Source organism: Schistocerca americana, chromosome X (genome assembly GCF_021461395.2).
Source record: "Schistocerca americana isolate TAMUIC-IGC-003095 chromosome X, iqSchAmer2.1, whole genome shotgun sequence".
Lineage (NCBI taxonomy): Eukaryota > Metazoa > Arthropoda > Insecta > Orthoptera > Acrididae > Schistocerca > Schistocerca americana.
In genome coordinates, this window is record NC_060130.1 from 32,843,191 (window position 1) to 32,857,968 (window position 14,778).

Consider the following 14,778-nt stretch of genomic DNA (forward strand, 5'->3'; position numbering starts at 1 on the left):
GGCAAGCACTTTTTGCTTAATACGTACAACCGGACCTGGGCAGAGGGCATGTTTTCCAGCCACTGTCGTGAAGCAACTGTCATACCCACACCTAAGCCCGGTAAGGACAAACAACTTCCTTCTGGCTATCACCCAATTTGTTTACCCACGGCATGAATGGTTTTCTGTGGAAATCCCAGACTGGCTGTGTTTTTCAATTTGGAGAAAGCCTACGACATTTGTTGGAGGACTAGCATCGTTTGTACTCTCTACACACGGGACCAACTGCCCCATCTCCTTGAGGAACTTTTAAAAGACGAGTTTTCGAAGTACGTATGGGGTCTGCCTCCTCAGACACCTTTATCAAGGAAAATGGTGTACCTCATGGTTCTGTCCTGAGTGTCGTCGTCTTTGCTGTCGCCATTAACACTACAATGGCCTGTCTCCTGCTGGGCATCTCCGGCTCTCTTTTTGTTGATAATTTTGCTATCTACTGCTGCTCTCCATGAACCTGTCTCATTGAGTGGTGTCTTCAGCAATGTCTCGATGATCTTTACTCACGGAGCATCGACAGTGGCTTTCATTTTTCTACTGACAAAAACATTTGTATGAATTTCTGGCAGCACAGCTGGTTTCTCCCACCATTTCTACATCTTGGGCCTGTTGCTCCTCCATTCATTGAAACTACAAAATTCCTGAGGCTCCTGCTTTATACAAAACTATCTTGGTCCTCCCACTTCATGCTCCCTGCAGCTTTTTCGATGGGTGTGAACCCTTCACCATCTTGGCTTCGTGCGGCAGTCCATATTCACCTTGACCTTCATTCACTTTCTAAAGACACTGCACCAGGCTAGGTCTATTGCCTTCAGTTTCACGACCTATGCATGGAATTTTGCAATAGTATCTTTGTGTACACTGATGGCTCTTTGACTGACCGTGGGGTCGGGTGTGCCTTCAACGTCAACCAACATTTTTTGGTACTGACTTCTGGCACATTGCTCAGTATTTACAGCAGAGCTGTTCACCCTGTATCAGATCATCGAGTACATCTGCTGACATACTCTTTTCACTGTGTCACTGCTCAGACTCTCTCAGCACCCTTCAAAGCCTCTGTGCACTGTAGACTGTCCATCCCTTAATGAACCGGTTCCAGGAAAGCTTCCACTTGCTCACTTTTTATGGAGCCACTGTGATGTTTATGTGGGTTCCAGGTCATATCGGTCCAAGAGGTTGCTGACACTGCTGCCAAAGCTGCATTCCTCGTACTTCAGCCCAATAATTCTTGCATTCCCTCTGATGATCTCTTGTAGCTTTCTGTCAGGAGGTGGTGTCACTTTGGCATCGCCACTGGTCCTCCATTCATAGGAATAAGCTCTTGGTTATTAAGCCTCTCCCAGTGGCTTGGACAACCTCCTCTCAGTCCTCCTGCGGCAAGGAGGTCATTTTAACTAGGTTGCATATTGGGCACTGCCTTTTTAGCCATCACCATTTGTTAAGTGGTGCTCCCCCACTACTTTGTGCACATTGCACCCAACTTTTAACTGTCTGCCGTTTCCTGAGGGGATGCCCTTTTTTTTTACCGTTTACATTCCCGTTTGGGTTTGCCACCTGAGTTATTGGCCGTTTTAGTGAACAATGCGTGGGCTGTCGACCGTGTTTTACTTTTTATCAGTTGTAGCAATATGGTGAAAGCCATTTAATTTTTAGTTCTGGGCCTCAATTTCCCTATTGCGTAGTTCGCAGACCTTTCTCCACGTCCCTGTTTATAGCTGTCCTCTCTTCTGTCATTAAACGTTGACATGTAATCATTTTTAACTCCTCTCTTTATCTTTGTGTTTCACAGTTTTGGCATGGACACATATGACCCTAGTTGTTTTTGCGCCCTAAAACAAAATGGGGGAGAAATACAAAGCCCTTACATTCTTTTGTCAACTTATGTCCTTACCTCCCCTTGAGACCTCAAAATTTGTCGGGGAAAAATTCTAAAATGTGTCTGTGGAATCAGAGAAATATCAGGGAATTTCACTTGGAGAAACTTGCGGCAACCCTGATTTCAGGTTTTTATATATGGAAATTATTTTTGCTTCTAGTATTGCAGTTCTGAATTGCTGAGTTCATCTTAAACTAACTCTTGTTATTAATCACAGATACCATTAGGGAATATAACTTCTACAGGCATGTAAGTGTGAGAATCCATGGGTCCCTGAAGAAGCTTTTTCAAGATGTAGAAAAAAATATTTTTTTCTGCTTAGCTGAAGTACCTCAGAAGATTATGCCATATGAGTAAACTGAGTGAAAGTGTGTTAGCAATCCTTTGTCCAGTTTCATACAGTAAGAGATTTCTAAGCACAAAATGGGCGGAACTAGCTCCTCGGTTAACTGACCCACATGTTGGTCTCACACATGAGTGGTATCTGCATACCCAGGAACTTAGAACACGGGAGCCTAATTGCCCATTTATCCCTACTTTTAATATTCATATCTGTAAGTCGCTTTTATTTCTTTAGAACTGCACAATACAAGTTTTTAGGCATTAAGTTGGTACCTGTGGATCAGTACAAGCCTGTTCTGTTATTCTCCTGGATGTTTCTGGTATGGATGAGTTTAGATCTTGCATCAATAAGTTTGTGACAGTGCAAAACATTAGAGTTTTTCCAAAGCCCTCCAGTGCCCCAAGTAAATCATTTTTGTGGACTTGGCAGCAAACACTGTGTGCCACACCATATTTTATGTTCTCCCTTTTTGAGTTTAATCTTATTCCTGTCTTATCATTTGTTAATGTGACCTTCCATTTTCTGTAGTTAAAGTACAACTCAATCCATGCAAGGGGAAGACTTTTAATGCCATACTATTTTAGCTTCCCCTCACAAAATTACACTCCTGGAAATTGAAATAAGAACACCATGAATTAATTGTCCCAGGAAGGGGAAACTTTATTGACACATTCCTGGGGTCAGATACATCACATGATCACACTGACAGAACCACAGACACATAGACACAGGCAACAGAGCATGCACAATGTCGGCACTAGTACAGTGTATATCCACCTTTCGCAGCAATGCAGGCTGCTATTCTCCCATGGAGACGATCGTAGAGATGCTGGATGTAGTCCTGTGGAACGGCTTGCCATGCCATTTCCACCTGGCGCCTCAGTTGGACCAGCGTTTGTGCTGTACGTGCAGACCGCGTGAGACGACGCTTCATCCAGTCCCAAACATGCTCAATGGGGGACAGATCCGGAGATCTTGCTGGCCAGGGTAGTTGACTTACACCTTCTAGAGCACGTTGGGTGGCACGGGATACATGCGGACGTGCATTGTCCTGTTGGAACAGCAAGTTCCCTTGCCGGTCTAGGAATGGTAGAACGATGGGTTCGATGGCGGTTTGGATGTACCGTGCACTATTCAGTGTCCCCTCGATGATCACCAGTGGTGTACGGCCAGTGTAGGATATCGCTCCCCACACCATGATGCTGGGTGTTGGCCCTGTGTGCCTCGGTCGTATGCAGTCCTGATTGTGGCGCTCACCTGCACGGCGCCAAACACGCATACGACCATCATTGGCACCAAGGCAGAAGCGACTCTCATCGCTGAAGACGACGCATCTCCATTCGTCCCTCCATTCACGCCTGTCGCGACACCACTGGAGGCGGGCTGCACGATGTTGGGGCGTGAGCGGAAGACGGCCTAACGGTGTGTGGGACCATAGCCCAGCTCCATGGAGATGGTTGCGAATGGTCCTCGCTGATACCCCAGGAGCAACAGTGTCCCTAATTTGCTGGGAAGTGGCGGTGCGGTCCCCTACGGCACTGCGTAGGATCCTACGGTCTTGGCGTGCATCTGTGCATCGCTGCGGTCTGGTCCCAGGTCGACGGGCACGTGCACCTTCCGCCTACCACTGGCGACAACATCGATGTACTGTGGAGACCTCACGCCCCACGTGTTGAACAATTCGGCGGTACATCCACCCGGCCTCCCGCATGCCCACTATACGCCCTCGCTCAAAGTCCGTCAACTGCACATACGGTTCACGTCCATGCTGTCGCGGCATGCTACCAGTGTTAAAGACTGCGATGGAGCCCCGTATGCCACGGCAAACTGGCTGACACTGACGGCGGCGGTGTACAAATGCTGCGCAGCTAGCGCCATTCGACGGCCAACACCGCGGTTCCTGGTGTGTCCGCTGTGCCGTGCGTGTGATCATTGCTTGTACAGCCCTCTCGCAGTGTCCGGAGCAAGTATGGTGGGTGTGACACACCGGTGTCAATGTGTTCTTTTTTCCATTTCCAGGAGTGTATTTAATCTAAACAGTCAAAGGCTTTGGCAAGATGACAGAGGGGATAATTTTCACTATTTAATTCTACTGGAATTGAATTTGTGAGATATTATGTTGGATTCCCAGTATAGAAGCCTTTACAGAAGTCAAACTGTGTTGTTAAAAAGTTATTCTCTGAATGGTGGTTCACCATTTTTAGTGGATTTAGGTTGAAATACTATGCAGAGATGAAGAGGCTTACAAAGGCTGGTGAGATGCAACAAAGCAGTAGTTGGATGAAGACCACAACAGCAGACTTCAACTCAGTTTATTGATGGAAATCCAGCTCTTGCCGAAATTAGCTCTCTCTCTCTCTCTCTCTCTCTCTCTCTCTCTCTCTCTCTCTCTCTCTCTCTCTCTCTGACACACAAACACACACACACACACACACACACACACACACACACACACACACACAAAAACACACACACACACACACACACACACACACACTCTTCCTTCTAGCTACCACTCCATCTCTCTTACCAGTGTGTTCGCAAGGTGATGGGACATATGATTCATGCCCGGATGATATGGTGGCTCGAGTCTCACAATTTTTGATGAATGCACAGTGTGGCTTTCAACACGGCATTCTGCAGTTGACCGTCTCATTATTTTGCCCACCCATGTCATGAATGGTTTTCTGCAGAAATCCCAGACTGTCGCCGTGTTTTTCGATTTGGAGAAGGCCTATGACACCTGCTAGTACCCTCCATACTCTTCACATGTGGGGCTTCCGTGACCACCTACCCTGTTTCCTTCAGACATTTTTAAAAGACCGAGTTTTCGAGGTGCATGAAGGGTCTGCCTTGTTGGACACCTTTATCCAGGAAAATGGTGTGTCTCAGGGTTCCATTCTGAGTGTCATTCTCTTTGCTATCGCCATTAACCCTATAATGGCATGTCTCCCACTGGGCATCTCCGGCTCCCTTTTTTTTGACGATTTTGCCTTCTATTGCAGTTCTCTGTGAACCTGTCTCACTTAGTGGCATCTTCAGCAATGCCTTGATTGTCTTTACTCCTGGAGCATCGACAATGGCTTTCACTTTTCCACTGACAAAACTGTCTGTATGAATCCCACGAACGCTGACTGCAAATTTGTATGTCCGTCTGGTTATTTGACCTGTTGTGCTGCCATTCGCAAACAGCATTCCTGGAGGTGTTTTCCTACAGGATAACACTTGCTCACATACTGCTGTTGTAAGCCAACATGCTATAGTGTGTCAACATATTGCCTTGGCTTGCTCGATAACCAGCTCTACCTCCAATCGAGCACATATTGGACATCATCTGATGACAGCTTCAACGCATCCACAAACATCATTAACTGTCCTTATATTGGCCAACCAAGTGCAACAGGCATGGAACTCCATTCCACAAACTGACACATGACACGTGTACTACAGCGTACCAGAATTTACATTTACATTTGCTGTGGCTTATCTCACACTTACATTGATCCCTGATCCTGCAACATTAATCACTTTACATATGTTGTCTCAACAAATATATTCCTGGTATTTCATTACTCTACATTAATTATTTTTTGGTGTTGCAAATTTTTCCATCAGTGTACCTGGCCTTTCTTTAACCATCCCTGGTGCAATGCAGAATTTTCTTCCCAGTAGCGAGAAAATGCTGTTATTCCAATTTTGAAATCAGATAAATTGCCTCTTCAAACGGACAGCTGTCGTCCAGATTGTTTACTCAGTGTCCTGCAAGTTACTTGAACATATGGTTAGGCGAAGGCTGTATTGTGCCCTTGAATCCCCGGATCTTTTGGCTTCGATCCAGTGTGCTTTTCGCCAAGGGCGCTCTACTGAAGATAATTTAGTCCACTTGAAGTGTGTTATCTGAACAGCTTTTGCTCAGCATCAGTTCCTTGTTGCAGTTTTGATTGATCTGCGTATATATCTTATGATACCACATGGTGCCATAACGTCCTTGCCACCTTAAAGGAGTGGGGCCTCCATGGTCCACTCATGATTTTTATCCAGAACTTTCTTCCATGTCACACTTTTTGGGTACAGGTTGGTGCCTCCTGTAGCATCCCCCCCTGCAGGAGAAGGGGCTTGCACAAGGTTCTGTTTTGAGTGCCGCTCTCCTTTATGTGGCTATCAATGATCTGGCGGCATCTGCATGACATATGGTGTCCCCATCTTTTTTGTTCGTCCGTGATGGCTATTGCTGGAGGCAGAATGCAGGGAGCAATACACTAAGCACAATCCTGCGCTTTCACTCATAGCATCCATTTTTTGGCTGCCATGACCTACGTTATGCATTTCTGCCATTGTGTTTTTTAGGACCGGTCTTTTATGCCTAGTTGACATGGCTTCCCCGTCTTTGTCAACTAAAGCAGACATGTAGGTCGCACCTGAATGCTCTTCTATGCCTCAGCGACACCGACCGCGGTGTGGTCCACACTAGTTTGGTATGGCTGAATGCAGCATTGGTGCAGTCACACCTACATTACAGGAATCTCTCATATGACTTTTTATCAGCTACGACATTAAGTCTGGATTCGATACACTATTGTGGGGTAAGACTGGTAACAGGTGCCTTTGGACTAGGCAACAGTTCCACTATTGTGGGTTCTGCACCATCAAAAATTGATGGCAGCTGCTCGCCCATAGTACCCTAACTGTCATCTCCTCTTTCCAGATACGAGATTTACCTCCGAAAACGGCAACACAGGTCTGGGGTTACGATCACCAAGTTTGAGCCTTGGTCCAGCACACAGTTTTAATCTGCCAGGAAGTTTCATATCAGTGCACGCTATGCTGCAGAGTGAAAGTCTCATTCTAGAAAACTCTTTAAGTGTAATTCTCTTTACATATTGGCTACTTTCTTCTTATATGGGGGACATGGTCTCATCTGAGAAGTGAAAGCAAGCCTGTAAAAGAAAGGGGGGTGGGGGCAGTTCTCAATTCTTGAGCAGTGAACCTCTTTTTTTTTTTTTTAAAAAAAAAGAAAGATCCTTTGTAATTTGGGTGAGTTTATGTTCAATCCTTGCACCCAATTTACTCTTTCATCTACCTACTTTTTTTCTCGTCTAGCAGAACGATATTTATGACCGTTGCTTAATACCTGTTTGTATCACTTACACTGCTGGTATTTATGAATTCTTTAGCATTTGACTCCGGAAAGACCATTTTTCTTTGTAGTGAGGTCTTGCCAACAGCAAATTTTCTGGATGGAAAGTTGCCAATCTGCTCATATACTTTAAAATTTAAAAGTAAATCTAGCAATGCTAGAATGTATACAAAATACTGATATACCCATTATCAAGTTGTTGTTTAAAGATTCGCGACTTTTAAAACTTACGTAGATTATCTTTTTCATGATAGAACTTTACATAAGAAGTTATTAAGAACATTGTGAATATCACATGATGAACAATTGAATGACTAAAGCAGTGTTATCAACCCTCATTCATTGACACATGTAATAAATTCATCGAGGCAGTGAAGTCCAGAGCTGTTGTAAAAATTTCTGAAATTAAAAGTATATATTACCTAATGAAGGTAGTATTTTGGGGTGAAAGAGCACAATAATTATTATTTTTGGAATGTAATAATTCACTATGGCTTCATTTTAATTCTAATAAGTTTCACACTGTAATGAAACATTGTCTAAATGCCTCTCTCTCTCTCTCTCTCTCTCTCTCTCATTTGTTATAACTTACCGCTGTTATTTTGTATTTGTATTGCAGTCATTACATTAAAATTGGCTATATTGATTCTGCAATTTATACTATTATGTTATTGCTAAGAATTGATTTAAAGAATAAACGTATATATTTATTTGTAAGATTTTGTAAATTTATACCACTGGAACTCTTTCAAAATATTTGATTGCGTAATACTGCCAATAAATACAATGACTTTCTTTCTTCTGTTTATGATTGTAATAGATGTTGGACACTTTGATTCCAAGTATGTTATACAGAAACGCAGTGATTTTTTACAAAAGGCAAAACTATGTGTTCGAAGAATTGTGGAGAGGAGGGTATGTGATGTATTTTAAGTAGGTTATAAAGAGTAACTATAACAACAAAAACAATAAATTATTGATAAAATTATTTAATTGAATAGATAAAAAATCTACTCACCAAGTGGCAGCAGAACATACACATAAAAGACTGTTGTGATTGGCAAGCTTTCGGAGCCAGTGGCTCCTCCAGACAGAAGCATTGAAGGGGAAGAAAGAAGGGTAAAGGAAAAGGCCTGGAGAGTTCCAGGAAAAGGTGTAGATTTTGGGAAAGTCACCCAGAACTGCGGATCAGGCGAAAAATAGAAACGACACATGTCATATACCAGCTATTATGTAAACACTGTTCAGCTTTCTACATCTGCATGACTACCACCAAATTATTAGTTATGATAAATGGGCATAGGCATAGTGTATATACTGGAAACTCACAATATCCTGTTGCAGGGCATGCTCTACAACATGGCATACGTGACCTCGACACTTGTTTCACCACACATGCCACCTGGATTCTTCCGCCAGACACCAGTTTCTCAGAACTCCGGAGGTGGGAACTAGCACTACAACTTGTCCTCACCACCCACCTCGCCTTAATTTACGTTAATTTCTGCTGTCTCAGCCTTTCTTCACTGTAATTACTCTTTGCTTCACTCTGTTTTAGCTTTCTACATCTTTCATTGTCTTTCCCATCTATTTTCACTACCCCGTCCCGCAGCTGTTGTATACAATATGCTTAGCTTCTCACTCTTATTAACTCATGTACAGTTTTAGTAGTAATCTCTGTCTTGCATATTACCCTGTCTTCCACCTTTATGCTCTCAGGTTTCCGAATCTTGCCCGATGCAGTCCCCAACAATTAGTCTTTCCTTCTCATCCTGTACGGTAAGTCACCCATGACCCACGGTTCTGGGTAACTTTCCCAAAATCTACCCCTTTTCTTAGACCTCTCCAGTCCTTTTCCTTCACCCTTCTTGCTTCCCCTGCAACCCTTTAGCCTGAAGAAGGAGTCACTGGCTCCAAACGCTTGCCTATCACAACAGTCTTTTATGTGTGTGTTCTGCCACTGCTTGGCGAGTAGATTTTTTATCTATCCAATTAAATAATTTTATAAAGAGTATCTGTGTGTGATGTTTTTATTGGTATACAACTTGTTATAAACAAAACTTATTTTTACCATTTAATATGTTTCCAGATATTTACCAGTGGTAAAGATGAAATTGGGTTGATTGTACTTGGTTCTGACAAGACACAGACTCTACTTGATTACCCAAATGTGAGTGTGGAATTTCCTCTTGCACTGCCTACATGGCAGATGATATCCTTTGTGGAGAAATCTTTACATGAAAGGGAAATAAAAACAGATTGGATAGATGGTGTTGTTGTTGGCATGCAAGTCTTGAAAAATGAGCTAGAGTAAGTATTTAAAGCTGTCTGTTTTTTGACATTCCTGGAACATGTTCCAGAATGTGTGTTACACAAATCACAGCGACATAGTTGTGACTTTATAAATTTGAATCAATATGTTTTTGTAATGAAAAGGAAACAGAAGGCACAATACCTGCAGAAATAGGAAATTTTTTTGTGTGATTTTACTGTATGAATGTTTTTTACAGTTTTTCAGCTCAATAATTAAGGAGGTATTGATACAAGGCTTTGCCAAAAATCAATCTGTCACCTACAATTCCAGCCCTGTCACTGGCATTCCCTATCCCCACAACATGACTGGGCCACCATGAAAGCAGCCACATCATTGTCAAATTCACTGAAACTACTGCATACCAATTTACTTGAGTATGGCTGCTGTTGTGGTCTTCAGTTTGGTTTAAGCACTGCGTCAATACCTTCTCTTCATAGCACTCGGAGGTCGCGATCTGCGACTGTTTTTACAAATGGCAAGAGAACTTTTCCTCTAGTTGCTTGTTTTTCAGTGAAAGATGCAAATATTTTAGAATGTAGTGCCTTATGTATATCTGTTAGAATAGCCACAAGGTCTGAAAGTTATTTTCAAATGATTGAGCTCTTCTACAGAGTATTGAAATTCACAGATTCTTCCAACCTGGTCCACCAATGTCTTACATACTCCTCTTCCTCCATGGATTGTTTCCAGCATTTGGAGATGAAACATTAGGCAGCAAAACGTGCCTTATAACCAAAATCTAATGAACATATAATTAAATTAACCAAAGATGTAATGTTGCACTCTCAGGTAAGACTGATCTTGAATGCAAAGCCTAAGTGGAAATTAAATGTACGCTGCAACATTCATCACACTTTTTGTTATTGAAATTATTCACAGTGCCATAGGGAGAACTGAGTTTATGTGTTTTGTAGAGTCAGATACACGCTATGGCGCAGGGTGCTGTCCGTTATTCTCCTGACTATGATGTGCAGGAATGGTAGTCTTCCTTCTTCTTTGGTCTCCATAGTGAATTTGATTTTGTGGCGTGTGGAGTTCAGATGTACAAAGAAGTCAAGAAGTTTGTCTCTTCCATGAGGCCAGATGACAAGTGTGTTATCCACATAACAGAAGAAGAAGAAGAAGAAGAAGAAGAAGAAGAAGAAGGATTTCCATTTGGATGACATCAGGGCCTCTTCCTCGAAGTGCACCGTAAATATATTCACAATCTCTGGTCAGAGTGGGCTGCCTATTGCGACTCCATCTGTTTGCGGGAGGGGGGTGTGCCACGAGTCAGTGAAGTGGGAAAGCTGACCAAGTAATATGTGTGACGTGTCATACCTCGACCGATATTGAGAACAGAATAAAAAATTCAGAGGCATTACTTTTCAGCACTCCCATGCATATTCTGTATGCAAGATAAGCTTATGGAGCAGGTTTCTCATTCAGAAATTCTATTTCGGTGTTGATTGTTTACACGAAGACCGTGTTAAGCGTAATGGAAGAAGGAGAAATGTTTATCAGCATTCCAGATTTGGCAGTGGCAGGCTCATGGTCTGCTGAGGCTCTGGTTTATTGTTTCACTATATTGCTGCTTGCATTGCTCAGAATCTCATTTTGTGCGAACATAGAATTGGTAGGTTCAGGAGGGCCATGCTAAATGCCTTGCAGGGCCTCAGTAGTGCCACCCAACTAGCACCTGAGAGGGCAGACAAGTGTTTGCTCATGCGTACGTGATCCTGCAGTGAAGTTGTGTACATTTAGTCAGGAAGTGGGCTTGTATACAGTGAGACAAGTATCCACACAGACAATGTGATGGCATCTGGAGCAGCACAGACTGTCAAGCCCTTAATGCAGCTCTAGAGAGAGGTGAACTGACAGCGGTGCAACTAACAACAATGCCAGACACAGGAATGGCACTGTGTCATCGTATCAGATGAGTCTCGGTTCTGTAACATCGTCACAATTGATGTACTTGTGTGTGGAGGCTCTGATGCCAACAGACCTGGCCAGATTGTACCTGTCATTCCCATGCGGGTCCAGCATGTGATGTGATGGTATGGGGTGCAACTGGATACATATCACAACCTCTGGTTCACATAGCCAGTAATTTGGACAGCAGCCATTGCATTTGTGTTTTGTTAAGGCCTATCGCTGTGCCGTATTTTCAAGGGCTCCATGATGTTATCTTTTAACAAGATAATGCAAGACTACACATCACCTGAGCTGTACTGAGCTACCTCGATACAGAGAGTGTTCCACTGTTGCCATATCCAGCATTTTCTTCAAATCTGTCACCTGTGGAGAACGTCTGTACACAGGATGCCAAGAGATGGGTATGCCACCAGTCGCCAGCCACCAGTCGCCAACCACTACAGTTGATGAACTCCGACATATGACATACAGTTGAGTAGCATGAATTAATGTACCCAGGGCTGTAATCCAACCTCGATTTGATATCCAGTGTGATGAGAGCTGTTCTGCTGTTCCAGTTTCAATACTGAAATTCATATATTATTTTTATGCTATCCTTACCAGATTGGACTGTGGTGTCATACAGCATAAAATATCTTACAACGTGTTGAATCAGTGATGAGAAGTGTAGAACAGCCAGCAGGGGAAAGATGTTGGCAATGAGACAGCTTTTATGTAGAACAGCAGTACAGTGTTTTACAGTGCATAATGCTTCCTCAGATTGAGAACAAAATGTGCGGTTTGCTGTCATCCATTTTCACAACATAGCCTTGAAAAATAATGTTGACATTACTGTGCATTTCACTCTGAGGCATATTGCACTCTGAGAATGTTCATCGAATTCAGTTACTTTGTATTATATTTCAGTAACAGTGACATAATAGCAAATTGGACTGTATGAGTTTTTATGGATTTTTTTTCCAGAGACACACTACCATTTCTTCAGATTTATTTAATTTGGGTATAAATCCTTTCCAGCATATATGCTGTACACAAAATGTTGAACATAAAATATAGCTATCTGCTGATTTAACATCTTGCTGAGTATACCAGTACAATGTTTTGTTGTAACAAATAGTTCAATGTATTTTACACACTTATAAACTTATTTATACAGTTATAGTAATTTATACCATTACATTAATGTTGTACCTTAATGTTCTGGAAGACGATATTATAAGGAACCTCATACTTTTCCTGGATAATAGAGTTGTCTATAATGAATTATTGCCTGAAAAAGATCTGTACAAATTTGAGTCAGATCATAACATTTCAAATTGGTCCAAAGATGGGCAACTGAGTTTAAGTTTTCAGAAATGTAAATTGGAGCACATCACAAAACAAATAAAAGACAGTATTGTATGACTACATTATCAAATAATCACAGTTTTAATTGGTCAACTCATACAAATATCTGGATGAAATGAAATGGTGACATAGACTCACTTGTAGGCAAAGCAGAATGCAGACTTCAATTCGTTGGTAAGATACTGGAAAATGCAATCAGTCGATAGAGGACATTGCTTACAAAATACTTGTGTGGCCCATTCTAGAATATTGCTTAAGTATGACCCATAACAAATAAGGCTAATGGCAGACATTGAATGTATACAAAATAGTGTAGCATGATTGATCATAGATTTATTTGATGCATGGGAGAGCATCAAGAAGCTACTAAAAATTGGAAATGCCAGACAAGTGAAGATAGACGCCAAATATATGACAAAACCCAACTTATGAAATTTCAGGAACATGTATTAAGCGAGGTATTTAGGGATTATACAATAACCACATATGTATCACTCCTATAGGGACCATGAAGGCAAGATTAATTACAGCATGCACAGAACCATTTAAAGAATCATTCTTCCCACACTCCGCATGAGCACTGAATGGGGAAAAACCATAATGTGTGGTACAACAATGTACTTTGTCGGACAAACCCACAGTGGTTTATACAGTGTGCATGGAGACATGGAATCAGTTGACAGTAGTGGTAATGGTTCATATTGATTCCCATTTCTCTGTTGCAGTAGGTGATCTTATGCCTCTAATTATTTTTTCATTGCTATCTTAACTTGCATTCTTCAATTCAGTTTATTAACCCTTCTTATCTCTTTGTATTAGGGCAAATGTACAGTTAACTTTTAAGGAATTTGTATTTTCAATTTATCAACTGGAGTTTTGTTTCATATGCAGCAGAAATGTTACAAATTATTTGTTTCAGTTTGTTTAGAATAATTTGCTGTTTCACAGGTGCCCTGAAGAAAATAAAAGATCTTGAAAGTGTCTTAATGACAACCGATGGCCTCATATTGACAAGACAGCTGGTTGCCTTGCAGAGGGCAGGGCTTGACGGTCTGAACATCTGCTTAGACACCCTGCAGTCCCAATGCTACAACCAGATCACGAGGAGGAAAGGCTGGGAGCATGCCATGGCTGGCATAGATCTAGCCTTGCAACTTGAATACGACCCTGTGAAGGTATTACTAGTGCAGCTGTCATCGCATGCAGGCTTTCATAAGCAAGAGATATAAATCTGTTGTTAAGAATATCAATACAAGAATCACCATTTTAAAGCAGTACGCCCTCACCCTCGACTCCATCCCCGCTCCCACCCTCACCCCTGTCTCCACACTGCAGCTGAAAGTGAAGGAAGGTATATTAAGACAGAAGAAGTAAATTTTAGCTGAAGATGCTAACAGTTTCGTAGTTTATACAACATAAAAAAGTATGCCTTGCAAGTTTACCAATTAAATATCTTATATTTTCCTCCCAAGAGAGTCTTATGAGACTCAAGATCTTTACAGTTTCTCTTTTTTTCTTTTGTGTCTTTAGTTTAAAATAAGTTTCCTCTATTGTGGTGTTGTTTTGAAAAAAATACTCAATTGTTTGGAAAAATTATTCTTAATTCTGTAGTCACACTTTTGTTGTGTCTAAGTACTACTGGTTTCAGTAGCGAGTACCAGCATCAGTTCATCTTATTATCAAAAATTTCTTTGCAAAATAAAAGTTGACCACTGTGGCCGAGCGGTTCTAGGCACTTCAGTCCAGAACCATGCTGCTGCTGCTACGGTCGCAGGTTCGAATCCTGCCTCAGGCAGGGATGTCCTTAGGTTAGT

General features: G+C 42.0%; 1 protein-coding gene across 1 annotated transcript in view; it reads left to right on the forward strand.

Moving 5' to 3' along the window:
* The window catches only part of LOC124554984 (molybdenum cofactor biosynthesis protein 1-like), a 78,900-nt gene that overhangs the window by 3,072 nt on the left and 61,050 nt on the right, over nt 1-14,778 (forward strand). Inside the window, exon 2 of the mRNA XM_047128722.1 lies at nt 13,913-14,139. Coding sequence (XP_046984678.1) covers nt 13,913-14,139 — 227 coding nt within the window. The remainder of the gene's footprint in view (nt 1-13,912; nt 14,140-14,778) is intronic.